This window comes from Misgurnus anguillicaudatus, chromosome 11 (assembly GCF_027580225.2).
Source record: "Misgurnus anguillicaudatus chromosome 11, ASM2758022v2, whole genome shotgun sequence".
NCBI classification, from domain to species: domain Eukaryota; kingdom Metazoa; phylum Chordata; class Actinopteri; order Cypriniformes; family Cobitidae; genus Misgurnus; species Misgurnus anguillicaudatus.
Window position 1 is genome coordinate 24,316,097 of NC_073347.2, and position 26,782 is coordinate 24,342,878.

At 38.5% G+C, this 26,782-nt stretch overlaps 1 protein-coding gene across 4 annotated transcripts; it reads left to right on the plus strand.

The window, feature by feature from the left end:
- The first annotated feature begins 4,303 nt into the window (after positions 1-4,303).
- Positions 4,304-25,046, plus strand: hif1aa (hypoxia inducible factor 1 subunit alpha a). Of its 4 annotated transcripts, XM_055170032.2 has the most exons (15): positions 4,307-4,583; positions 6,052-6,285; positions 15,770-15,960; positions 16,490-16,635; positions 19,338-19,422; positions 19,504-19,616; positions 19,707-19,906; positions 20,283-20,389; positions 20,491-20,638; positions 20,761-21,029; positions 21,140-21,426; positions 23,096-23,313; positions 23,432-23,534; positions 23,789-23,897; positions 24,011-25,046. In XM_055170032.2, exons 4-15 carry the CDS (start codon positions 16,564-16,566, stop codon positions 24,166-24,168), a joined length of 1,869 nt encoding a protein of 622 aa, XP_055026007.2. In that variant the 5' UTR covers positions 4,307-4,583; positions 6,052-6,285; positions 15,770-15,960; positions 16,490-16,563; the 3' UTR covers positions 24,169-25,046. The 4 variants fall into 4 exon arrangements, with proteins under 4 accessions (XP_055026005.2, XP_055026004.2, XP_055026007.2 ...); XM_055170031.2 differs by lacking the exon at positions 6,052-6,285; XM_055170030.2 differs by lacking the exon at positions 6,052-6,285 and having other exon boundaries at positions 4,304-4,583; positions 19,338-19,616; positions 21,140-21,372.
- The last annotated feature ends 1,736 nt before the right edge of the window (positions 25,047-26,782 follow it).

Consider the following 26,782-nt stretch of genomic DNA (forward strand, 5'->3'; position numbering starts at 1 on the left):
GACACTTCTGTCAATCTCACAGGGTATTAAAAAAATTAAGCATAATGGAGATTTGGGAAATATATTAATGAGAAATGCAGGGAGTATCTATTTAGTGTGTAGAGTAACAGGAATAGTACGCTTTGCTCTTTTCCCTGTCAAAAATTTTCCCAATTTTTTCCAAAATCATTGGGAACCTGTTAAATCTTTGCTAAATTGTCTTTGCTAATGATGGAGGGAATGGAAATATTAGCAACAGATCTCTGGTTCTAAGTGAGAAAAACATTGATGTCATGGGGGATCCGACTAAGCAACTTGCCCATGCAAGTTTGGCATGGCCCCAATTACATCAAGAGGAAGGTTTCCTTGAGAACTGGTGTCAGCAGACCACCTTCCTGTGGGAGACCTGAAAACCAACATACTGTATAAGCTCTTGTGTGTTCAGAAGAGTCACTGGCAACAGGTAAGAGTAAGCAAAGCAGGAAATCCCTGTACGGTATAGTCATGAAAGTTCTCTGATGGCCCTTTGATTGCTTGGCTTTAAGTGGCCTATTATGGGTCTTCATTCTTTCCTACCAATTGTGAAAGAAATATACAACATATTTTTGGATCTTGATTTCATTTATATATATTTTGCTGATTACCCCTACATTTTCATTTGCTATGCACAATCTTCTCTATTGTGGTTCTTTGTATCTCAAGGGCCATTGGTTGAGAATGCAGACTGTGATGATTGTCTTCTTCACAGAAAGTATGATGGCCTGTAAGATTACTAAACTCTTCAACTTATCATATAGTTCATGCCAAGATATTGTTCTGCTCACTGCACGGCTTGCAAGATTTAAAAGGTCCTTGCTTGATTGCCCATGCTGAAAGCCTTGGCTTGGTCATTTTCAAGTGACATTTTCAAAAGACTGGTATTGTTGTAGTACATTATTTTTGGCATTTCATTTCAGTTTGCATTTTTAATAATGAGAAAACAACATTAACATTAAAAGTTTAGTCCATTTTCTTTAAAAAATCCAGATAATTTACTCACCACAATGTTATCCAAAATGTTTGTCTTCCTTTGTTCAGTCGAGAAGAAATTATGTTTTTTGAGGAAAACATTCCAGGATCTTTCTCATTTTAATGGACTTTAATGGACCCCAACACGTAACAGTTTTAATGCAGTTTAAATTTGCAGTTTCAAAGGACTCTAAACGATCCCAAACGAGGCATAAGGGTCTTATCTAGCGAAACGATTGTCATTTTTGACAAGAAAATTTCAAAATATGCAACTTCTCGTCCATCTCCGGTCATGTGACGCGCCAGCGCGACCTCACGCAATACGTCATCACGTCAAGAGGTCACGGATGACGTATGCGAAACTACGCCCCAGTGTTTACAAGTGTGGAGAAAGAGGACCGTTCCGACGTTGTTGTATGTCGAATGATAGTGTCAGCTTATTGTTTAAAATGGTCCGCAATGTGCGTTTCATATATGTAACATGTGACCTTTCCACGCCATTACACAATTACGTGAGGTCGCGCTGGCGCGTCATAGGACCGGAGATAGACTAGAAGTTGTGGTTTAAAAGTTCTTATTACTTTTCTTGTCAAAAATGGCAATCGTTTCGCTAGATAAGACCCTTATGCCTCATTTGGGATCGTTTAGAGTCCTTTGAAACTGCAATTTTAAACTGCATTAAAACTGTTATGTGTTGGTGTCCATTAAAGTCCATTAAAATGAGAAAAATCCTAGAATGTTTTCCTCAAAAAACATAATTTCTTCTCGACTGAAAAAAGAAAGACATTTTGGATGACATGGTGTTGAGTAAATTATCTGGATTTATTTTTAATAAAATTGACTAATCCTTTAAATGACAAGTTCAGTATTTTACACTTAAAGCAATGTTTTCAGATTGTTTATGATGAAATAGAATGGTTTTGACTGAAATTTGGACATATGATGCTGTCTAGAGAATTTTCAGGGGTTTGTTGTATCACCCCCCACCTCTACAATGGCTGCATAGGTGCACTAGAACAATCGTTCCTAAAATGCATTAAACTTTCGTTTACAAAGACGTCAATGACTTGTATTCAATGTGCTGTGAGGTATGGTATTACTCCGCACCAGGAACTTTGTTTGTATTCTTGCAATTGGCAAAGGCGGATTATCGCCACCAACTGGGCTGGAGTGTCTATTATTCAAGCTCTCAACTGAAGAATATACGGGTGTGAGGCGTTTGGAAAAATACGTCCACAAGTTTACAACCAATGGTAAAACACCTGTTGGAAAGCATCTTTTGCAGCGATTTTTGTGTGAGCATTCGTCTTTGTAAACGAAAGTTTAATGCATTTTAGGAATGATTGTTCCAGTGCACCTATATGCAGCCATTGTAGAGGTGGGGGCTGATACATAAGAAACCAAAAATTCTCGGGCTAGCATCATATGTCCAAATTTCAGTCAAAACCGTTCTATTTCATCATAAACAATCTGAAAACAGGGCTTTAAGTGTAAAATACCGAACTTGTCCTTTAAACAATCTGCTCATTTGCCACAGCAATGGGATTATAGGTTTTTCTTGGCAGATGCAGTCTTATATGCATGTTATGTGTTGTCTTATAACAAAAGTCAATATAAAAGCAACGTGGACCAGATTTAATTGTCTGTTTGTATGTTGGCGACAGACTTCTGTCCTCTTGGCTTGAGACTGAACTCATTCCAGTTATAAAATTAGCCTTCAGTAATGCATCTCTTAAAGGCCTTGGTGACAGATCAGTTTGCAGCCATTCCCAAGCCCAATGGACCATAATTACATTTTATTGATTTCTCTTCTGCCCATACAGATCTACTTTATTGGATGCAAAATCCATTTCACTTCTAGTCCCACTTCATGTCTAAACCCTGTCTTTGACCAATTTTGTTTTTTTTATTGATTTTTGTCTTGATGAATGAAGGGTTGTAACGATAAGAGCCAAAGTCCCTGTAGGTAAAAAAGACATCAGAAGAATGGTAGCCCGGTGAACTCTGTATCTCTTTAAAATATCATATTTATTCTTGTGTTTGAAAGTATTCCTACATTACTTCACCTCTAGGGCAAATCTTGAGTGTTTACCAAGCTTCTGTTTGCTGCCTAATGAAGCTTGAGAGAGCAATAATTTGTGGGTATGTGTGCATATTCAGCTTAATGCTCTTAGTGCTGGTCGCCTACATCACCGATGAAAGAATGAATGATCTTCGCATCTTTCTTTGATCCCTCTCTTCAAAGTCCCATTTGTGTCAAAGCTGAGAGATGGGAGAGATCATCTCTAAATAGGAGGATATAGGAGATTACTGCAGATTAGAGTTGGCACGTGTCCATCTGCCACCCTCATTCATATACGGCAAATACAGTTCTTTGCTGCAATCCGGCAGTGGCTCTGTTAATAAATTGAAAATGCAATTTTCCAGATACTCATCCAGAACCAACGTAATAGGCCTAGCATGAACACTCCCTGGGTATGAAACTACACAGGATCGAATGTTTCCCTCAAGGACACACTGGAGATGGAGCATGGCCGTAAACTCATTTAACCCCGTAGAAGCCCTTCCCATTGAAGCTTGCCGTAGATTCAAATCTGGAGTCAAATATACAGCTCACGGCTAGGAAACTGTACTAACACAAAGCCACAAGTCTTCTGTACAGATCACAGAAGTGTCCTCAATTTATTTTACAGGATCTTTTAAAGCATTAATGTAAATGTACCTACTGCATAATTATTTAGTGGAGACGATTTTAAAGTTCCTGAAATAGTTTCTAAATCACTGTTAAGAAACTTAATTCCACCTTAGTGTTTGCATGTGGCTGGTTTCAGGGAAATGTCCTTAGGTCTTTCCATTGGCTTGTTTGGAAAAGGATGAGACGGATTGTCTGCACGTTTCATTCTGGGCAGAGGGCTGGAATTTGTGGAAAGAACAACCTTCCAGATTTATTTGTGGCTGGAAAATGCTTGCTCAATAAACTGGAAAGCCTAATTTGCCTTTCACTTACTTAGAGAATTACTAAAAATTGTAAAATGTTGCGTTTTGCTGACGAAAATAGTAAAATGTAAAACAACCTCACTTTTTATGATAAAAACGGTTATAAATTTAAAATGTTTAGTTAAAAAATGCCATGAATACTCATAAGCCATTGCGAATTATTGCATGCCGAGCAAATAAGTGCCAAAAAACTACAATTGCTATTCGAATATGGTAAGAGTACTTCCCACATTGTTGGAAACAAAAACGTGACGTCATGAAAGGTTGACACCTCAAACAACAACTAGTACACAGGCAGCATTATTCGTGTGTAATGGCTATTGAAGGTAGAGGTGCCAAAAATATCCGAGCTGGAGAGCCCATGCAGCGCGCTCCCGATGACTCTGAGGCATGTGACTGCGCGTTCCCGTCCGCAGGCAGATGCGGCGAAAGCAAGCGCGAGATGAAACGGCGTAGCATCCGTGCAACTTAATTCAACTTCAGCACTTGGACGCTATAACTTTGCTGGACGGACTCTTTTGCACATTTACAGGTTTTTGACGCGATTGGAGTGAACGTGGGGTTTTCAACATGGATACAGTCGCACCTGGGAAAAAAAGGTAAACGCGTATTCTCTGCGCAGATTCACACGCAGTGACATTTCAGCATGCAATCATCATTTTCTGTTTGGATGTGAGCTTGCTTTTGACAAAACTGCTGTTTTTATGTTTTTTGTCCGTTGCGCACTTTCATTCAACAGTTCCACTAGAAAACCTGTTGTCACATTTATTATTCATAACAGTTTATTCTTCACAGTTTATAGGAACATAAAACGCTACATTGTTGCCTTACAGTATATGTGCACGGTCCAAATACAAAACAAAAACCTATTGCAATGATAGTGTGTCAATAAATAGAGTTATGCATCCACTTTTAAGCCTAGAGATAATAGACTGTCTGGTTGAACTAACTCTGGTTGGTTGCGTCTCTTTTTTTAAAGAGGTTTTATTGCGCATGCGCAACGTTTTAAGCTTTTTGAACCAAATCTCCTCAGTGGTGGTGGTTTTCATTCATCTCTGCTTTTCACGATCATTTTAAAATATCATAAAGAGACACTAATAATATGATGTTTGCATCTTTTCAAGAGCCAGAGAATCAGTATTAATTACACGGTCAATTACATAATTACAGTACTCATTAAAATCAGTAATGTTTGTAATTCAAACTACATTGTGATGTAAGTTATGTGGAAACAGTGCTTTCCTCTCCTGTGACAGCCCTTTGCTTTGATAATGGTGTTTTGTACTGGATCAGTTGACACCTCTCCTTTTGGCTCTATGGTAAAGGTCCCCTGTGTGCTATCAGCTTGTGGCCTGTCTGTACTGCCATTCTTGGGGTGTAAAATGAAGCTGAGAAAGGTTAGGCTGCTCTTGCTCTTATCAAACCAGACGATTGTCCTCCTTGAAATGGAATTCTTAAACAGTAGGGTCTTTACTATCACATGGCCGATGAAGGATGTTGACCTTTTGTTAATGAATGTCTTGTCTCGATCTCTTGTCGTGGACCTCTAATTAGGACTTCATTCTCAAACAGGATATTTTTCTCCATAGATGTTATAAACAGATTACTACCGGACAGTGTAAGCGGTTTATTGGACGCTTTACCAATGTGTCAGAAATGAGCAATAATTGCATGGTGATGAGAAGTTCCCAAAGTGGTGCGAACGCTTTAAAGGTTGGAATAATTACATTAACCTAGATTCCATTGAGAAGCTCGTGCGATCTATTATCTTGTCCTGTTGAACGCACACACACAGAGTCCAGGCCTCTACCAATGATGTCAAGCGGTTTAGAGCAAGAATATCAAAACATCATGTTTTGCAGGGGTATAAGATCCATTATAAACCCACCTGTGGTGTTTGTACTAATGGTTGGGCTTGTAAAAGCCAGCGGAGAAGCATTATGTTTTCCCGTTGCAGCTGTAGGAGTGTCCTTGCTGAAATATTTATTTAGACCATAGTAAGTGTGTCTTCTTATGTGTGTCTGTGTGTGTGTGTGTCATGAATAATTAATTACATATTCCCTGCAGGAAGCAGTTGGTACTGGTCAGTGAGAGGGAGAAAGAGAACAGGTGACTGACAGAAAGCTTATTGGTTTATTATTGCATGCTGAGGGTACAGCAAGAACCGCGGAGGGGTCTGTGATCACGCTAAAGACTCCATCTGTCCACACTACACTGGCTCAGCACATCTGAGATGTGTGAAGGTCTACATCATTACTTCAACATCCAGAGCAGAAGGGCATGCTGATGATTTGTTGTACGGTAGGGGTTTAAATTAGTGTCTAAGGAACCATGTAGTTCAAAACACTTCTTAAGCCTAGCTTAAAGCTTGCTAGGAATGATTGCTTAATAGCCCTTGGGAGCTCTTTGTTGTTGATTAGCCTGCATGGCCATGTTTGGTGTTTTAATACTTTCCCAACAGGGGTTCGGGGTAAGTTTACTATTTTACCATGGCCGTATTTTGTTTTTGTGGGACTTTTGTGTATTTTTGCAAACTGGCATTTGTAACTTTCACAGAGCTTGTGTTATATTTAGCATGTATGTATTTACATTGCGCTACAAAACTGACATGAAAGTGCCATAAAAGCTTTTATGTACTTTTTTGTTATGCACTGATTGGTCTGCGTAGCGCCACATGAAATTTAACACGCCTTTTGGCTGTATATTGAACTGTTCAAGGTCATGTAATGTTAACCCAGATCTTAACCATTAATATCGAACGCTGAGCTAACAATCTATTTAAAGTAATGCAAAAACATCTAGAAGCTCTAAATAAAAGTAAGAGTCCTTCTTATAACTTAATTGGACAGATGCTGTTAAACACTACTGGCATATTTACCCAAGACCACATATACATGCAATCATAATAGTCAGTGCGATGTGAAGGCTACCCAGGTATGCTAGTGATGGATACATATTCTTAGCAGGCCTTTGTAATAATGTACTACTTAAAACATGTCTACTACATCCGTAGTAAAAGACATATGGGGCCAATAAATCCAAACTTTATAATTGCAATTACTGTCAAATGGGATGAGGCCAGTGGTGCGAAGCTTTCATGTATGTGACTCTGGACCACAAAACCTGTCATAAGGTTCAATTTTGTTTATTGAGACATCAATAAAGTTGAAAAGCTTGAAAAAAAAACTCTTATTGAGACATCACTTGAAAGCATAAATAAGCTTTCCATTGATGTATGGTTTGTTAGGATAGTACAATATTTGGCCAAGATGCAACTTGAAAATCTGCAAACTGAGGTTGTTCAAATGAATTCCTTAGCAACACATATTTCTGATAATAAATAAATTTTTTATACATCATGATAATATCTTTACAAAATATCAATGACAAAATATCTTCATGGAACATGATCTTTACTTAAAGAGCACCTATTTCGTTGCTAAAAAACGTTATTTTTTGTATTTGATATAATTTTTTATGGTTCAAAAACACATTATTTTCCACATACCGTACATTTTTATATCACCAGATTTCACTCTCTTCCTGAAACGCATGGATTTAAAAAGCTCCGTGTCCCTGATTGGTCAGCTTATCTGTACATTGTGATTGGCCTAAATACTTCTGACGTCAGCTGGAAATGTGACGCTCCTTACCATGTTTGAAAGATTCAGTTGCTAACAGGAGTTAATTTACAGGCTGCAAGTCAGAAGCGGGAGGAATTATGATAATGTCGGTCTTGTCTACATCACCAATCCCAGGAAGTAAACTGTTACCTACAATCCGTGTGTTTGTTGTAGTTGTAGTAACTCGCGTCATCATTCACTTTGACGTATGTACCTTTTGCATATCGTTAACATGTACTAATACACACTTACACACCAAAATAAATGTAAAAATGTGAATCGGACAATAGGTGCTCTTTAATATCTGGTGTGCCTCATACATCTTAAAAAGTGAAGCTGCTGGCTTTTTGATCGCCCCCTGGTGGCTGGCTGCAGTACAAGTCATACACCCCGCTCTCTCTATTCAAACAAACGGCACTCGGTCAAAATAAAAAAATAAATTACATTTCCAATAAAATTTTCTGAAAGATGATTTTGGTCCTTTAAGGTAGTTGTTATCACGCTGTAATATGTTCAATTGTTGATTTTTGTGATAAGTTTCATTTTAGATGAACAGCTTCTCTGAGCGGACTCTCTGAGCTTTGAGGGAAAATTGAAGATATAACTAACTATTTATTTTCGATTTCTGTTTTATTTTACACCGACAAAAAGAATTGTATTTAACTTACCTTAATGTAGCAAACCAGTCAAATGAGACGTTCAAAGGGCGTGATTAAATTCGGCGTGCGAGCGTTTGGGCGGAAGTTTGATACCACGGCTCCACCAACGCCTAGGGGCATTTTTTTACATTCTATGCTTAATTTCCTAATGATTTTTGCCATAAAAGAAAAAGTATAATTTTGACCTGCACAGTGTATGGTTGGCTATTTCTAGAAATATACTTGTGCAGCTTATTACCGGTCCAGGGTCAAATATGTAGGTGTTCACAAACAGGTGCTTTTTGCCCATTTTACTGAACTTGGTGCAGTAAAACCACACGGTTGTTTTTAGTCTTAGAAAGTATACAGATGAAGTTCAGACAGGTGAAGCGATACAGAATCACAGACAGGAAAAGGTTTGAGGCCACTGGTGATTTGTGTAGCACTTTGCTATTAGCGTGATTGACTGGCCAGGATCCAGACAGTCTAAATGCACCATATCAATAAATTGTGGACTGGAGACCTCAATATCCCCCTTAGATTTTAAGCCGTTAGTCTATTTGTGTGTAAGCAGCATTATATTCTCTAATGTTACCATATAGTATGCATAACAAGGGAGACAAAAATGCAGAGGCATATACACGGGTCAGGCACACATACGGGTTGTTTTGTAAAGCAAAATCTGCTGCCTCATGTTTAAACATCCTAGATAATCTATCCCAGGATGCTTAGATGAGAGAGATTACTAGCTTTTGTAGTACCATTATACAGCACCTGTTTTCATAACACGAGCAGTGGGAGATGGTTTTTAAATAATAAAAAAAACATAATAATTTGTCATCCCAAATATTAGAGTAATACTTTATGCTATGTACAGTAAATGTAGGTTAATCATGATTCAGATCTTGAATGCTGAGTGAGACCGAGCGAGAGAGGAAATATCATCAACTATAAATCAAGTTAATTAATCTCTGTTGACATATCTGACGGAGTCTTAGCTAGTCTTTGTCCAAAGATGTTTTATTGGTTTTGGGTTTTCCATGTCTGCCCTGTGGACAGCTCTTTCTAAACATGATGTCAGTAACTGTACAGTGGCATCTTTGTGTGTGTGGGTGAAAGTGGTTTTACCTGATGTGTCTCCAGTGAGTTTATGTTAATAAGGTGACTGTCTTGAATGTTGGAGGAGCTTAAGATTCAGCTCATGCCTGAATACCCTCACTGACCCCAGACAATACCACCATAAACAGCATTTCACAGTACAGCTCAACACAACACGTCTACACAACACTACAATACAGCTCCATACAATACTGCTTCGTTCCACACAACACAGTATAGCACAACAAAACACTCCATAACACTAGCTCAAGACATTGTACATCACTACAGCTACACACAACACGTCTACAAAACACTACAATACAGCTCCATACAATACTGCTCCATTTCACACTACACAGTACCGCTCCACTTCAATACAGCATTACACAACCACAACACTATACAATACATCACCAAACAACACATTAAACAGCACTGCATAATACAGTTCCACACAACACTACAAAATACAGCTCTACACAACACTACAGATCCACACAACACTGCATAACACTAAACCGTAAGCTACAGCTCAATGCATCACATTACACAACACCACACAGTACAGCTCCACGCAACACAGCATAACACTATACAGTACAGCTCAGCACAACACATAACACAACACAGCATTACACATCCACACAATTCTACAGAATACAGCTCTACACAACAGTACAGTTCCCCACAACACTACACAATAAAGATCAACACACACAAGACTGCATAACACTAAACAGTAGGATACAGTTCAACACAACGCATTACACAACACCACACAGTACAGCTCCACACAGCATAACACTATACAGTACAGCTCAGCACAACACTTTACACTACACAGCATTACACAATACAATACAATACAATACAGTACAGTACAGTACAGTACAGTACAACACAGCATTATACAATACAATACAATACAGTTCCATACAACATTACACAATACAGCTCCACACAACACTGCATAACACTAAACAGTAGGCTACAGCTCAACGCAACACATTACACAACACCAAACAATACAGCACCAAACAACACAGCATAACACTATACGGTACAGTACAACTCAACACATTACGCAACACAGCACAGCATTACACAATACAATACAGTACAGCATTACACAATACAATACACAGTTCTATACAACACTACACAATACAGATTCACTCAACACTGCATAACACTAAACAGTAGGCTACAGCTCAACACAACGCATTACACAACATCACACAGTACAGGTCCACACAACACAGCATAACACTATACAGTACAGCTCAGCACAACACATTACACAGCACAGCATTACACAATACAGTACAACATTACACAATACAATACAGTACAGTTCTATACAACACTACTCAATACAGCTCCACACAACACTACACAATACAGATCCACACAATACTGCATAACACTAAACAGTAGGCTACAGCTCAACACAACGCATTACACAACATCACACAGTACAGGTCCACACAACACAGCATAACACTATACAGTACAGCTCAGCACAACACATTACACAGCACAGCATTACACAATACAGTACAACATTACACAATACAATACAGTACAGTTCTATACAACACTACTCAATACAGCTCCACACAACACTACACAATACAGATCCACACAATACTGCATAACACTAAACAGTAGGCTACAGCTCAACACAACGCATTACACAAAACCACACAGTACAGCTCCACACAACACAGCATTACACAACACTATACAATGCGTCACCACACAATACATTAAACAGCACTGTACAATAAAATTCCACACAACACTACAAAATATAGCTCTAGACAACACTTCACAATACAGATCCAAACAACACTGCATAACACTAAACAGTAGGATACAGTTCAACACAACGCATTACACAACACCACACAGTACAGCTCCACACAACATAGCATAACACTATACAGTACAGCTCAGCACAACACAACACATTACACAACACAGCACAGCATTACACAATACAGTACAGCATTACACAATACAATACAGTAAAGATTTATACAACACTACTCTACACACAACAGCTCCACACAACACTACACAATACAGATCCACACAATACTGCATAACATAACAGTAGGCTACAGCTCAACACAACGCATTACACAAAACCACACAGTACAGCATTACACAACACTATACAATGCGTCACCACACAATACATCAAACAGCTCTGTACAATACAGTTCCACACAACACTACACAGTACACCTCAACGCATTACGCAAAACCACACAGTATAGCTCCACACAACACAGCATTACACAACACTATACAATGCGTCACCACACAATGCATCAAACAGCACTGTACAATACAATTCCACACAACACTACACAATACAGCTCCACACAACACTACACAATACAGATTCCCACAACCCTGCATAAAACTACACAGTGCACCTCAACACAACGCATTACGGAACACCACACAACACAGCATTACACAACACTATACAACATGTCACCACACAACACATCAAACAGTATCGCACAATACAGTTTTACACAACACTACACAATACAGCTCCACACAACATTACACAGTACAGTTTTCCCCCAACACAATACAGCTCTACACAACCCTGCATAAAACTACACAGTGTACCTCAACACAACACATTACTCAACACCACACAGTACAGCTCCACAAAACACAGCATTACATAGTCCCGGAATATTTTGCTCATTTATCCCTGTCATTGTCACGGATCTCCGCATTTTTCCGTGTCCGTACCACGTATTGGTTACTCAATTGTTTTTTTTATTTTCGTACCATTTTCGCGTGGTTTTGGGGTTAGAGTGACTTTCTGTAACATAAAATGACATCCAAACCCAACTCTAACCCTAACGTCAGGCGACAATTGTTTACAAATCCGGAAAAAAATAGTATAAACCAATAGTTAAAGTGACATCCTAACCCAAATCTAAACCCAAACACACAACACATCAAACAGCATTGCACAATACAGTTTTACACAATACAGCTCCACACAATACAACTGTTGTGTAAAGCAGCTTAATGCAAAACTACATTGCACAACACTACACATTACACAACATTAAAACAAATATAATACAATAAAGCTCCACACAATACAACTGTTGTGTAAAGCAGCTCAATGCAAAACTACATTGCACAATTCAATACATTACAGCTTTACATAACACAGCACTACACAACATTACCCAGTCCAGACTCCAGCTCCACACAACACAGCAACATTACGCAACACCATACAACACTAGACTATACAGTGGGCTGATCTGTGATCAGTGTTAGAATGTAAAATCTCACCTCATCTGCTCAGAGGTAGACAAATCAGGTGTTATAATCTAGTTTATTCATTTGTTATTCTTCACAGTTAAGGGGTGGGGGTGACCAGCGCGTAATAAACCTGTAGAGAAAAGTGATAATTAATGCTCTACACATCTGTCATTTTTCTCGATTTATTATAGGCTCTGTCTCTCTGTAATTTCATTTGTTACATAACCTCTCATATGCCACTGATTTTCTCACCTTGTTCGACAAATATCCAATTTATCCTAAATGAAACTGTCAAAACTGTCTTGAGCACAACAGAGTATTAATTTAAACAGATTTGTGGTTAAAGGTATAGTTCAACCCCCCAAAACAATTATGTTATTATTTACTCACCCTCATGTTTTTCTGAGAACGGTTCCATGGGTATGCATTATTTTTCGATAAGCGCACACCTGTCCTGCCAATGCTTCTGGTTGAGAATTTTTATTTTGGCTAAACTATCCCTTAAAATTATAGATTTTACATCATATAAAATCAGATCTTACATACTGATCTCACAAAATAAATTCAACCAAATGTTTGCAGGTTTATAAGCTGTAAACCTATTACGATTCCATACATGTTACATAAGTGTGTGTTACATACTGTGTCTGAATGAAGTAGAAATATATGCAAAAAAAGCACATGACCTTCTGCAGAGATTGTAAAGTGTATCCAATTGACTCTTTGCTATCCTGTGGGATTTGTGCTCGTGGGATTTGAGCAGGGATTGTCTGACTCCAAACAGAGGGATGTACTCTAATATATTCATACTATCTACCTGCATACTGATGAGTATGTGCTACATTAATGGTCAAACGGTAGATACTATGTAAATTCAGTACATACAATATTGTGCAAGTGTCTTATGTCACCATCAGTGTTTTTGTTTTAGCACATTTTTAATAACCATCCATATTTCTTTTTCAGTCTTTTTATTACGATGCAAACAGAATATGTACACAAAATATAAAACCCCACAATTTCAGAACAGGATGGCTTCTTCAGGCAAAAGACATTATTTAGTCTGACTCTGCTTGGTGCTAAGCATGTCTTGAACTCTTTTGAGGAGACTGAAGTTTTAGGGCCCTATTTTAATGATCTAAGCACATTGTGCGTTATGCGCTTTAGACAGTCTAAATGGGCCGATTCCACTTTTTCTAATTTAACGATGGGAAAAATGGTTTGTGCACCAAGCGCACGGCCTAAAAGAGCTGTTCCTATTCTCGTAATAAGTAATGGGTGTGTTTTGGGCGTAATGTAAAATATGAGAGTCTCAGCTCTCATCCCCTTTAAAAGCCAGTTGTGTTGGCGCCATGCCGATATCCTATTTAGATGGCGGAATTTGTAAACTGAAAAACTAAGCGAAGGAAAAAGACCAGTTTAAGATTAATATAAAATTTTTTTGTTGTTTTCATTTGTATTGAAACTGTTATTTTTTGGTTTTCTTTCGTCATGGAAGTAATATTAGCAGGCTTTTAAAGGGATAGTTCGGCCAAAAATGATATTAAACCCATGATTTACTCACCCCCAAGCTGTCCGATTTGCATATGTCCATTGTTTTTCAGACAAACACATTTTCGGATATTTTAGAAAATTTTGATCTTTCAGTTAATTAAATGTGAAGTTAGGGGGTCCACGACCTTCAAGTCCAAAAAAAGTGCGTCCGTCCTTCACAAAATAAATCCAAACGGCTCCAGGATGATAAACAAAGGTCTTCTGAGGGTGGTCCGCGCGGTGTTGTTGTGGAAATGTCCATATTTAAAACTTTATTAATGATAGCTACTTTCCGGTAGCGCTGCCGGGTTTGGGTTAGGATGTCACTTTAACTATTGGTTTATAAAAAAAATCCGGATTTTTAAATAATTGTCACCTGACATAAGAGTTGGAGTTGGGTTTGGATGTCATTTTATGTTACAGAAAGTCATTCTAACCCCAAACCCGCCATCTTAGACTCCTCTGTATTCAGGAGAGAGTATTAGCGTAGTGTACACACTTTTCTCAATGACGTATGACAAATTCGGAGGGCGGGGGCACAGAGCAGCAGCAGCAGAGTAGCCTCCGTAAGCTGCGTAAAGCTATGATCTTAAATGCGGACGCGACTAAGATGGCGGCGCTTATCTATTTTTGTTAAAGTTTTAAATATGGATATTTCTACAACACCACCGCACGGATTGCCCTCGGAAGACCTTATTTGTCATCCTGGAGCCGTTTGGATTTGTTTTGTGAGGGATGGACGTATTTAATTGGACTTGAAGGTCGTGGACCCCATAACTTCACATTTAATTAACTGAAAAATCTAAAACATTTTCTAAAATATCCGAAAATGTGTTTGTCTGAAAAACGATGGACATATGCAAAAAAAAATATATATGCAATATTTGCATTTGTTTAATGCAAAACATTTAATTACTTACCAGGCTACAGGTGAAGGCTCTTTATGCCTTCTACATTCTCATAATCGGTCCTCATTTATTTCCTAGAGACTCAATAATAATCTTTTACATTTTAATCCTTTGATTTTTCATGTTTTAAAAAGTTTATGTGTTGCTGCGCATCCATGTGATAAGCAAACGCGCGTTGTCATCCAGTTTATAGGCGCATATTACTAACGCCCTCATTAAATAACAAAAACAATATTGCGCCATTGACTTTAGACCAGGTTTTAGTTGGTCAATGGCGTAGTTTATTTTAGTGGCCTCAAAATAGCAACGCGCCAACAATGCGCCTGAACACACCTCGTTTTCAGACCAGAACGCCCATGGACACAAAATATGGCGCAAATGCATTTGCTATTTAAAAAACGTGCGCTAAACGTGAAAATGATAATTGCGCCGGGTTGAAACTAGCAAAAGACACTTGCGTCACGCATTGCGCTGCATTGCGCCAGGTGTATGATAGGGACCCCAAAGTCAGTAGATTCGAATAAGAAATTAGGATTAAGTTTAACAGAGCCTTTAGGTTCCTGCTATAAGGGGTGGCTTATAATTTCATTCAGCTTTTTAATACTGCATACAATTGTCCTTTTTGTTGAAGACATTTAAAGCACAGGCTGATGTGTGTAATTGGTTGCAGGGTGAGTTCAGAGCGAAGAAAGGAGAAATCTCGGGATGCTGCACGTTGTCGGAGAGGAAAAGAGTCTGAGGTGTTTTATGAGCTGGCCAAAGAACTGCCCCTGCCCCACAGCATCACCTCCAACCTGGACAAAGCATCAGTCATAAGGCTCGCGCTCAGCTACTTTCGCTTGCGTAAACTGGTGGACACAGGTGGGCAAATCTACGTCAAATTCCTGTGAGTGAAAAAGAGAGATCCTGCGTTAAAGGGGTAGTTCACCCTAAAAGTCGCTTTTCATTTTTTTTGCTGAAACCGTGGTCTATGGTGATTCAAAAATGAATTTAAGAGTCAAAAAGCATATACAGGCAAGACAAAATGAATATCCTCGTCCTCTGGTAATATATTGAAGTCTTATGAAGTAAAATGATTGATTTGTGCAAGCAACTGTAGACATTGTTTACAACATTATATCCTTTAATCCATAACCTCAGGCAAACATTCACAAGAGTCTTGGATGGCCTGAGGGTGAGTAAATTAACAGCAAATTTTCATTTTTAGGTGAACTTTCCCTTTAATTCATCTGGGAGATGATGGATGTGTGTGTGTGTGTGTGTGTGTGTGTGTGTGTGAGAGAGAGAGAGAGAGAGAGAGAGAGAGAGAGAGAGAGAGAGAGACCTGTGCTTATGTTGACAGCTGAAAGCAGTTTGATTTAAAGCTTTATTTGTGTTTGTTGTCATGTAGGTGTACTGGGTGTGGAGACTGAATTGGACTGTCAGTGGAACAGTACATTTCTTAAAGCTTTGGATGGGTTTCTCATGGTTCTGTCTGTTGATGGTGACATGGTGTATCTGTCAGAGACTGTGAGCAAGTGCCTGGGTCTTCCTCAGGTGATGCAAACTTGTATTTCAGATCATATATCCATGAATATACATGCAGATGTGACTGATATTAAAGACCTTGAACCTTCAGTAGTAGAAAGATAACAATAGGCAGTGGTGTAGTGGTGCATGGAGAAGTGGGTATACTCTTTAATTTACGCCTTCATTTTAATAAAATGGCTCAACTAAGGTTGAACACCCTTTGCTATAAACAGTGACATGTAAGTGACTATAGTCTTTCATAATTGGTTCACTCCAAAATGGGCTAGAATTGTCACTGCTGCTTGACTTCACAGTATAAGGATCATTATGAAATTAATATTTAGAATTTATGTCATCTAATAAAGAAGTGGGTATACCTGCGTATACCCTGCACTACACCACTGACAATAGGAGTGTAAATGTTTGCGCTAACAACAATTTAGTTTTGATTTTTTTGAAATGCTTTATAAATAAGAAACTTGGTTTAGTTGATTTCAATTTAATTGTTTTAGAATTATTATTAACCGTCCTGTTATGTTCAAATTTTAGCAGGTCAAATCGACCCCAAATATTTTAATATACAGTAAGGAAAATAAGTATTTGAACACCCTGCTATTTTGCAAGTTCTCCCACTTAGAAATCATGGAGGGGTCTGAAATTGTAATCATAGGTGCATGCCCACTGTGAGAGACATAATCTAAAAAAAATCAATTTTTTTAACTATTGATTTGTATGATACAGCTGCAAATAAGTATTTAAACACCTGAGAAAGTCAATGTTAATATTTGGTACAGTAGCCTTTGTTTGCAATTACAGAGGTCAAACGTTTCCTGTAGTTTTCACCAGTTTTGCACACACTCCAGGAGGGATTTTGGCCCACTACTCCACACAGATCTTCTCTAGATCAATCAGGTTTCTGGCCTGTCACTGAGAAACACAGAGTTTGAGCTCCCTCCAAAGCTTTTTTTTTGGGTTTAGGTCTGGAGACTGGCTAGGCCACGCCAGAACCGTGATATGCTTCTTACAGAGCCACTCCTTGGTTATCCTGGCTGTGCTTCGGGTCATTTTCATGTTGGAAGACCCAGCCTTGACCCATCTTCAATGCTCTGAGGGAAGGAGGTTGTTCCCCAAAATCTTGCAATACATGGCCTCGGTCATCCTCTCCTTAGTACAGTGCAGTTGCCCTGTTCCATGTGTAGAAAAATACATCCAAAGCATGATGCTACCACCCCCATGCTTCACAGTAGGGATGATGTTCTTGGGATGGTACTCATCATTCTTCTTTTTCCAAACACGTTTAGGGGAATTATGACCAAAAAGTTCTATTTTGGTCTCATCTGACCACATGACTTTCTCCCATGAGTTCTCTGGATCATCCAAAAGGTCATTGGCAAACTTAAGACGGGCCTGGACATGTGCTGGTTTAAGCAGGGGAACCTTCCGTGCCATGCATGATTTCAAACCATAGTGTATTACCAATAGTAACCTTGGAAACGGTGGTCCCAACTCTTTCAGGTTATTGACCAGCTCCTCCCGTGTAATTCTGTGCTGATTTCTCACATTTCTTAGGATCATTGAGACACCACAAGGTGAGATCTTGCATGGAGCCCCTCTCCGAGGGAGATTGACAGTCATGTTTAGCTTCTTCCATTTTCTAATGATTGCTCCAACAGTGGACATTTTTTCACCAAGCTGCTTGGCAATTTCGCCATAGCCCTTTTTTAGCCTTGTGGTGGTGTACAATTTTGTCTCTAGTGTCTTTGGACAGCACTTTGGTCTTGGCCATGTTAGTAGTTGGATTCTTGCTGATTGTATGGGGTGGACAGGTGTCTTTATGCAGCTAACGACCTTAAACAGGTGCATTTAATTTAGGATAAAGTGGAGATGGACATTTTAAAGGCAGCCTAACAGGTCTTTGAAGGGTCAGAATTCTAGCTGATAGACAGATGTTCAAATACTTATTTGCAGCTGTATCATACAAATAAATAGTTAAAAAAATCATATATTGTGATTTCTGGATTTTTTTTTTTTAGATTATGTCTCTCACAGTGGACATGCACCTACGATGACAATTTCAGACCCCTCCATGATTTCTAAGTGGGAGAACTTGCAAAATAGCAGGGTGTTCAAATACTTATTTTCCTCACTGTGTGCTAAATAACTTTTTAAAAATTATAGGAATTTTTTTTTTATTTTTAAATACATAAATTGTTTATTTAATAGATTCATTTATATAAAAAAACATATACATTTTGTGTATATTTATTATAAAAATTAATTTTCTTGGCAGACACTTTTATCCAAAGTGACTAAAAGTAACTTCAAGTCAAAAAGAATCAAGAAAAAGTCAGAAAGTTGGTTTAAAGGTTTAAAAATACAATTAGCATACTTTTCATATATGTGCGCTATTTTTGCACTAATGGTGCCAAACTGATGCATAAGTAATGATTGTTTTGAAAATGTACACTAAGGAGTAATCTTAAGTATTCTTCAGTAACTATAAGTATTAATTTCTGTGTAAAAAAGTAACATATACAACATTGGATATTTTGTATTTAGAATGATTGACAAGAAATGTTGTAATGTTTTTTTTTTTTTTTTTTTTTTTTAGATGAATTTATGAATCTTTAGTATTTTTTATATAATTATGTAGGTTTCTGAATATTTAGCCACTATATATTTTATATAAGTTGTGAATGTCTAAATCAAACTAGTTGTTTTCCCCCTAGATTGACCTTATTGGACACAGTGTGTTTGAATTTAGTCATCCATGTGATCATGAAGAACTCAGAGAAATGCTAGCACACAGAATAGGTAATATTAGGTTCTCTCGCTCTCTCTTTCTCTCTCAAACACAGCTCCTCACACAAATCTCTCTCCCTTTTCCCTCTTCAGGCATATTGAAGAAAGGGAAGGAGCAGCACACAGACAGAAATTTTCTTTTGAGGATGAAATGTACACTAACCAGCAGAGGGCGCACTGTCAACATCAAATCTGCCTCCTGGAAGGTACCACCCCTCATTCACGCAGTCCCTATTTATATCACCCTGAAGTGAATCTGGATCCATATTTATCCCTATCAGCCTCTCTCTGTCTAGGTTCTGCGTTGTTCGGGCCATATCCACACAGTTGACGCCATCGAGAATGATGAGTGTGAGGAAGAAAGGGTGTGTTCGACATACCTGGTGGTAATCTGTGAGTCTATTCCCCATCCGGGCAACATTGAAGCACCACTGGATTCTAGAACGTTCCTCAGCCGGCACACTTTAGATATGCGCTTCACCTACTGTGATGAAAGGTAAATCCCTTGTGCAATTACACCTGCTCAGCACAAGATTCAGTGCTTCTGTGCTGACCGCAGCAAAATCTGACTCTCGGCCTGTCTGCACAAAGACACTGATAAATTCCTTTAACCTCTGCACTTGTGAAATTGTGTAATTTTTTCTGTAGCTGGCAGACGATGACTCTAGCAATGCCAAGATTGTGGGTTTATTTCAGGTCGGCCATTTTTGCAGGAATTTCTGTGACCTTTGTTTAACAGATCTAAAAGGTTTCAACAACTGAACTGTATTTTGACTTATCAGTTGTTGGATTTCATGGCTTTGGTTGCTTTGCCATCTAGGGGTGACTTCTAACAACTGCAGGGTCACATAACCGTGTGTGTTTGCTTGCAGGATCAGAGAGTTGTTGGGTTTTGATCCAAGGGATCTGCTGCAGCATTCTGTATACGAGTACTATCACGCCCTGGATTCTGACCATATGACCAAAACGCATCACAATCGTAAGATCATATAAACACATACACATGTTGCTCCTCCTGAAGGATGCTATTATTATAAAGATGTGCATTGCATAACAGTTACATAACATGTCATTTTGCAGTGTTTGTGAAGGGACAGGTATGTACCGGGCAATACCGTATGCTGGCTAAAGCAGGAGGCTTTGTCTGGGCTGAAACTCAGGCCACTGTTATTTACAACAGTAAAAACTCCCAGCCACAGTGCGTGGTCTGTGTCAACTACATCCTCAGGTGCGAACACAGGAGATTTAAATTTGTGTTAAGGCCTCTGAACCACTGTGTTTCTATACAATTAGGAGTAGATTTCTGTTTAAATGTGCATTATTTTAATCTGTTTGTTCTTTCCAATGCAGTGGCATTGAACAGCCTAAAGAAATCCTTTCACTCCAACAAATCAACAGCACAAAAGTAAAACAGGAAAAGGAGGACGACAACGAGGAAGTGACCATGATGGCATTTAAAAAGGAAAGTAAGGAGGGTGATGAGAAGAAAAAATGTTTGCTAGATGAGGATCTGCAACCTGCAGTGCTACATGATAACCTGAAGGGGGTGCCAGATGAGCTTACAGTCGTAGACCCCCCAACAGCAAACGCTGTGCTCACTCTGGATATCAACACCCAAGGTCTGTACTCATTTAAACCAGATTTCTTACACATTTCAGACACAATATGTATTAATATTTAAATATTAGTATTTGTAAAGATTTAATGTTCTTGTGCTAATTTCTTTCAGACTCTGCCATCAGTGTGCTGAAAGACATTCCTCTCTACAATGATGTCATGTTACCCTCATCCAGTGTCTTGTTGCCCCTCTCACCGCTCTCTCTACATACTGATGCACTGTGTTCAACCTTAAATGATTCTGACACCTCCACCTCCCAACTAGAGCCTGATGGCTTCCCTGTCTCACAATCATCTGATCTGTCTTTGGATTCAGAATATAGTGAGCAGCAAAAATCAGATCAGGTGAATAGACTGTTTTCCATGGATTTGGAGCCTAAGACATCATTCAATGTACAGGTAAAGTTGTGATCTTGGATGAGGAGCCACTGCTGACTTCTTTTTTTTTTGGCTTATTAAAGCGGACATATAATGAAAATCTGACTTTTCCCCATGTTTAAGTGCTATAATTAGGTCCTCAGTGCTTCTATCAACCTATAAAATGTGAAAAAGATCAATCCAGTAACTTCGTTTTGGTAAACCATTTTTCGCAAGAATGTGAAAAAATAGGTAATTGAAATTTGGCTCCCCTTGTGATGTCAGAAGATGATACCGCCCCCTTAATCTGCACTATCCAACCACAGCACTGACATTTAGTGCAGAGAGAGAGAAATAATTAACAGCACAATTGAGTTTCAATTTCAACAAACCACTTTTATGGTGATCAATGTTTTCATGTTATCAGCTCATTTGCATTTTAAACAACACACCCCAAAAAAACTAAAAATTGGTAATTTAAATTTGGCTCCCCTTGTGATGTCAGAAGAGGATAATACCGCCCCTTAATCTGCCCTATCCAGCCACAGCACTGCCCTTTGGTGCAGAGAGAGAGATAGATAGAGAAATAAAATAATCGACAGCACATTTGAGTTTCAATTTCAACAAACCACCATTATGGTGATCAGTGTTTGCTTTCTTTAGTTCATTTGTATTTTAAAGGACACACCCAAAAACGCCACATTTTTGCTCACATCGACAACGTGGCAATTTGAACATGTTATAATAAATTATCTATATGGTATTTTTAGCTAAAACTTCACATGTGTACTCTGGGGACACCAAAGATTTATTTGACATCTTAAAAAATTCTTGTAAAATGTCCCCTTTAATACTGATAACACGAACATTTGTGCCTACTAAAACCATGTACTCACCTAACCACTTAAGGGGATCGCACACCGGCCGCGCAGCTCAGCGCCGCGTCGCGCCTAGGAGAACTCGGAGGTATTGTAAACCAGAAGTGCACATTAAATAGCGCGAGCTTCGTCAGATAGCATCTACTTCAAAATGCAAAATATACGTTAGCAGCCAATGTTACTTGTTAATGATTTGGGACACATATGATGTTATGTAATGTTAGACTGTGAGATTTGAACAACTTCCTGAGTCACAGCTGGGCGGCGCGGACAGGCGCCACCTGGCGGTGCCGGTGTGCGTACACTCATAGAAAACAATGTGTTACATTTTTTTAGAATGGCGCGGCGCTGCGCGGCCGGTGTGCGATCCCCTTTAGGGTCTGTAAGGAGTCTTTTTATAAGGTGAATAAAATGCACATGATATTAAAGTACAGTATTACTTTTGTTAGGAGAGCCAGAGACACCAGCAAGAAGACATTTTCACAGCTATGCACTGTTTTTAAAAATGTTTATTTGTTTAGATCATGCTGACACCAGACAAAAGCTATTTAGGTACAGAATACTGTACCAGACAAGTCACATTTCTGAAAGTGCATGTTTACTTTGTGGTAAAACATTGGGGGAAAGTGTCAGTATGTTCTTTCAAATAGGATTAGGTTAAAGAAACATTTGAAGGAAAAATAAAAAGGTTAATTTTACATGTTCAGCTTTTTTCTATCATTGGAACCATCAAACAGGACAAAAGAACCTGATAGTTTAGTGACTTATTATGTTTGTGTGCAGTAATTAAATGAGTCTTTTGTTAAACTAATGACCTAATGATGCTTTTATAGCCAGTGGGTTTGGATCTGGAGATGTTGGCACCATACATTCCAATGGATGATGACTTCCAGCTGCGGACTCCATCCGAGTCGATCTGTTCCAGCCCGTGTTCAGGTCTCGAAATGCCTCCCTCCAATAGCACACAAACTGCCCCATCGGTCCAAGTGACCCCTTTAGAGTCAGCGTGCTGTGACACAGCTCAGCAGAACACCAAGCTGATCGACGACAGGTGAGATTTGATCTTAAGAGAGATGCTGCCAATCAATCAATCAATAAAGTTATTGAAGAAGTTTTTTGTTCCTTTCCCTTTTCTTTCTTTCTTCTTATTGCTTTCTTTATCTCCCTAGAGTAATTATTCAAGACAATGGTATTTCGTCTAAATGTCAGACTGGCCCAAAGCTTCTCAAGAGGAAATTTGAGGCCATTACTCTTTCTGAAGCAATAAGGCTGGTATGTGTGAGTGTTAGTGCATTGTGTAAGTGATGTGTTTATGTGCTACAACATGTTTTCTATTCCTGATGAATATTAGAAATATGTCACTGTTGTTTATTTGGATATTTGGAAAATCAATTGTTCCCAATAGAGCTGACTAAATCTAGATTTTCGGATAGATACATACTGTGCACATTACTAATGTAGTCTAATATCGAGTCTTTTCATGTACATTTTGGAGAGTTTATGTGACGGCTGATGTTTGTTCTAAGGGGTCTGTGGTGCAGGTTGTGGCTGAAATACCTGAGAAAAGGATCAAAACATCAGACGCTTCATCATCAGAAGGGCTCCGTCACACTACAATACTGTTGCTGCCATCTGGTGTGTCACAATGGAAACCACACTTCAACGTTAGCTTTTTGTGAACGTGAATATTTTTTGTCAGAGCACTTACTTTTTTTTGTTATCCTCTCTTCAATCTTTCTTTTTCTCAGATGTTGCTAGTAGGTTATTGAGCAGATCATCAGATGGTGGGGCATTATCCCTCCCCCAGCTTACCCGTTACGACTGCGACGTTAACGTACCCGTAACTGGACGGCAACACCTGCTACAGGGGGAGGAGCTACTGTGTGCCTTGGACCTAGTTATCTGAATAGCCATATTTCTGTGTATGCGATACACTATAACATTAATCACAAGTTTATGTTTCTCATAGACCAAATGTAACTTTCTCCCATGATGCAGGAGATATCAGTGGCATTATGGATTGTTGTCCGTTATCAAGACAGTGATGAGCAATCAGACCGCTGGGATGATTTTTGCTTAGATAGAAAAACATGCTGGACATCAATAAGCAAAAGACTTCTAGCATATTAATTATTAAGGAAGCAGGGAAGACTTCTAAAGCAAATATGAGCTGCGCTCTTATAGGTTAGAGCAAAACGCACAGAAAAGAGAATATATATTGTATTCTATATATATAAGATATATTGTATCGTCACACGTCTTTGCGCACAAATGACATGAATTACCAGCAGCTTCTTGAGAAAATGTTATTTTATTAGCACTGCTGTTTTTGTAATTGATTTCAGGAATGTCTAAATGTTTCTTGTTTGTTTGTTCAGGGTTTTGTGTGTCTTATATAAAAACGTACATATATTTGTGTGTGTGTGTGTGTGTATATATGTTGTGAATTGTCTAAAGTGACTTTTATTTTAATCTGTTCGAAATATAGAGACAGAAGTAGCTTTTGAGGGAGTGACTCAAAGAGAAATGAACTTGATGTTGACTATTACTGATTATTATTATTATTACTAGAGGTTTCTATGGAGATAAATATATTTAGGGCATTACAAGCAAAATGTTATATACTATCTGTTTGTAGTGGCATATGGGAAACATAAGATATAGCGCACCCTCTGGTGTTTGAGCTTAGCCACGGATCTCTGTTCTCACGTTTGTTTTGTGTAGCGTCACTTTGTCTTCAGGAATTTGTAATGTCTGTGACAAATAAAACGTTTTTCAACCTCATTTTGTCTCAGGATTTCAATATCAACTGTGTTTCTTGTAAAGTTATTTTCAACAGGTACAGGACTTGCATTAAAGGTATAGGGCCCTATTTTAACATTCTAAACGCATTTTCTAAAGCGCACGGTGCACAGTCTTAAAGGGGGTGTTCGAAATTCACTTGGCAATTAAATGACAGGAAAAATGGTTTGTGCGCCTAGCGCACAGTCTAAAATGGTTGTTATTCTCGTAATGAGTAATGAGAGTGTTTTGGGCGTAATTTGCAATAAAGCAATGAGAGTCTCATCTCTCATCACCTTTAAAATGCCAGTTGCGCTCACACCATGCCGATTCTCTATTTAGATGGCAGAATTTGTAAACTGAAAAATTAAGTGGAGGAAGAAGACCACCAGTTTAAGATTAATCTAAAAAAATGTGTTTTTTATTTGTATTAAAATTGATATTTTTTGTATTAAAAGCTTTGGTTTCTTTTTAAAAGTTGTTTTCTTTTAGTCATGGAAGTAAAAATAGCAGGCTTTTAATTGCTGTACATGTATGGATAGCCTACATGATCAGTGTTATCTCAAATAATAATTTACAAATATGCAAGAAAAGCTTTGTAATCTAAAAATCCTTTTTTTTGTAACAAACAGGAGATAAAGAATTTACAAACGTGTAGATAGCCGAAACGTTTCAGCACTTGGACAGCACTGTGAGTGTTTTGAAAAGCATTTAAAAAGGTTCTCATCTCACCATACCAAGATGTACAAAGTCATCATATATAATAAACCCGTGGGGTAGCATTTAAAAAAAACCCGTCTTGTAATCGGTTCTCATTTATGTCCAAGAGACTCAATAATAATCTTTTACATTTTAATTCTTTCCTTTTTATATTTAAAAATGCTTTCCATGTGTGTAATAAGCAAACACGCATTGTTCTCTCGTTTATAGGCGCATATTACTAACGCGCTCTTTTAAATAACAAAAACAATATTGCGGCATTGACTTTAGACCAGGTTTTAGTTGGTCAATGGCGTAGTCTATTTAAAGGTGCTCTAAGTGAATTCACGAGTTTTAGACCATAAAACATCTTTTTTAACATACAGCAAACATCTCCTCACTATCTGCTTGCTGCCTGTCCGCTGATCAAACTGTAAAAAAATGCGATCTCTGTAGACAGTCTAGGCTCCACAAACTGCAATAAAAACAAAGTGGCCAAACCTACCACCAAAAACTATAACAAAGTGTTTCAGCTATAAACGACAAGAAGGATTTGGGGGTGGGGGTTAGGCGCGTTCATGAAAGCACGGAAGGGAGGGGGAGGAATTAGCTATGCTCCGTTTGTTTGAAAACAGTTCAAACATCAACAAAAAGTAACGTCACACAGATTCGCTTAGAGCGCCTTTAAGTTGCCTCAAAATAGCAACATGCCAACAATGGGCCTGATTCTGAACACATCTCGTTTTTAGACCAGCGTGCCCATGCACAAATGGGTTCAAATGCATTTGCTATTTAAACAATGTAGCGCTGAACAGTTCTGCGTCGGGCTCAAACTAGCAAAAAACGTTTGTGTTGCGCCGGGTGTATGATAGGGCCCGTAATGGGTTTATATAGTGGCATCTAGTGCTAAGATTACGAATTGCAACCAACCTCAATTTCGAAACACATTGAGAAGCTACGGTAGTTGCCAGAGGACAAACATTGTCGTCTGAGACAATGTAGGGACGAAACACGTTTTGTCCGTTTAAGGCTAAGGCTCA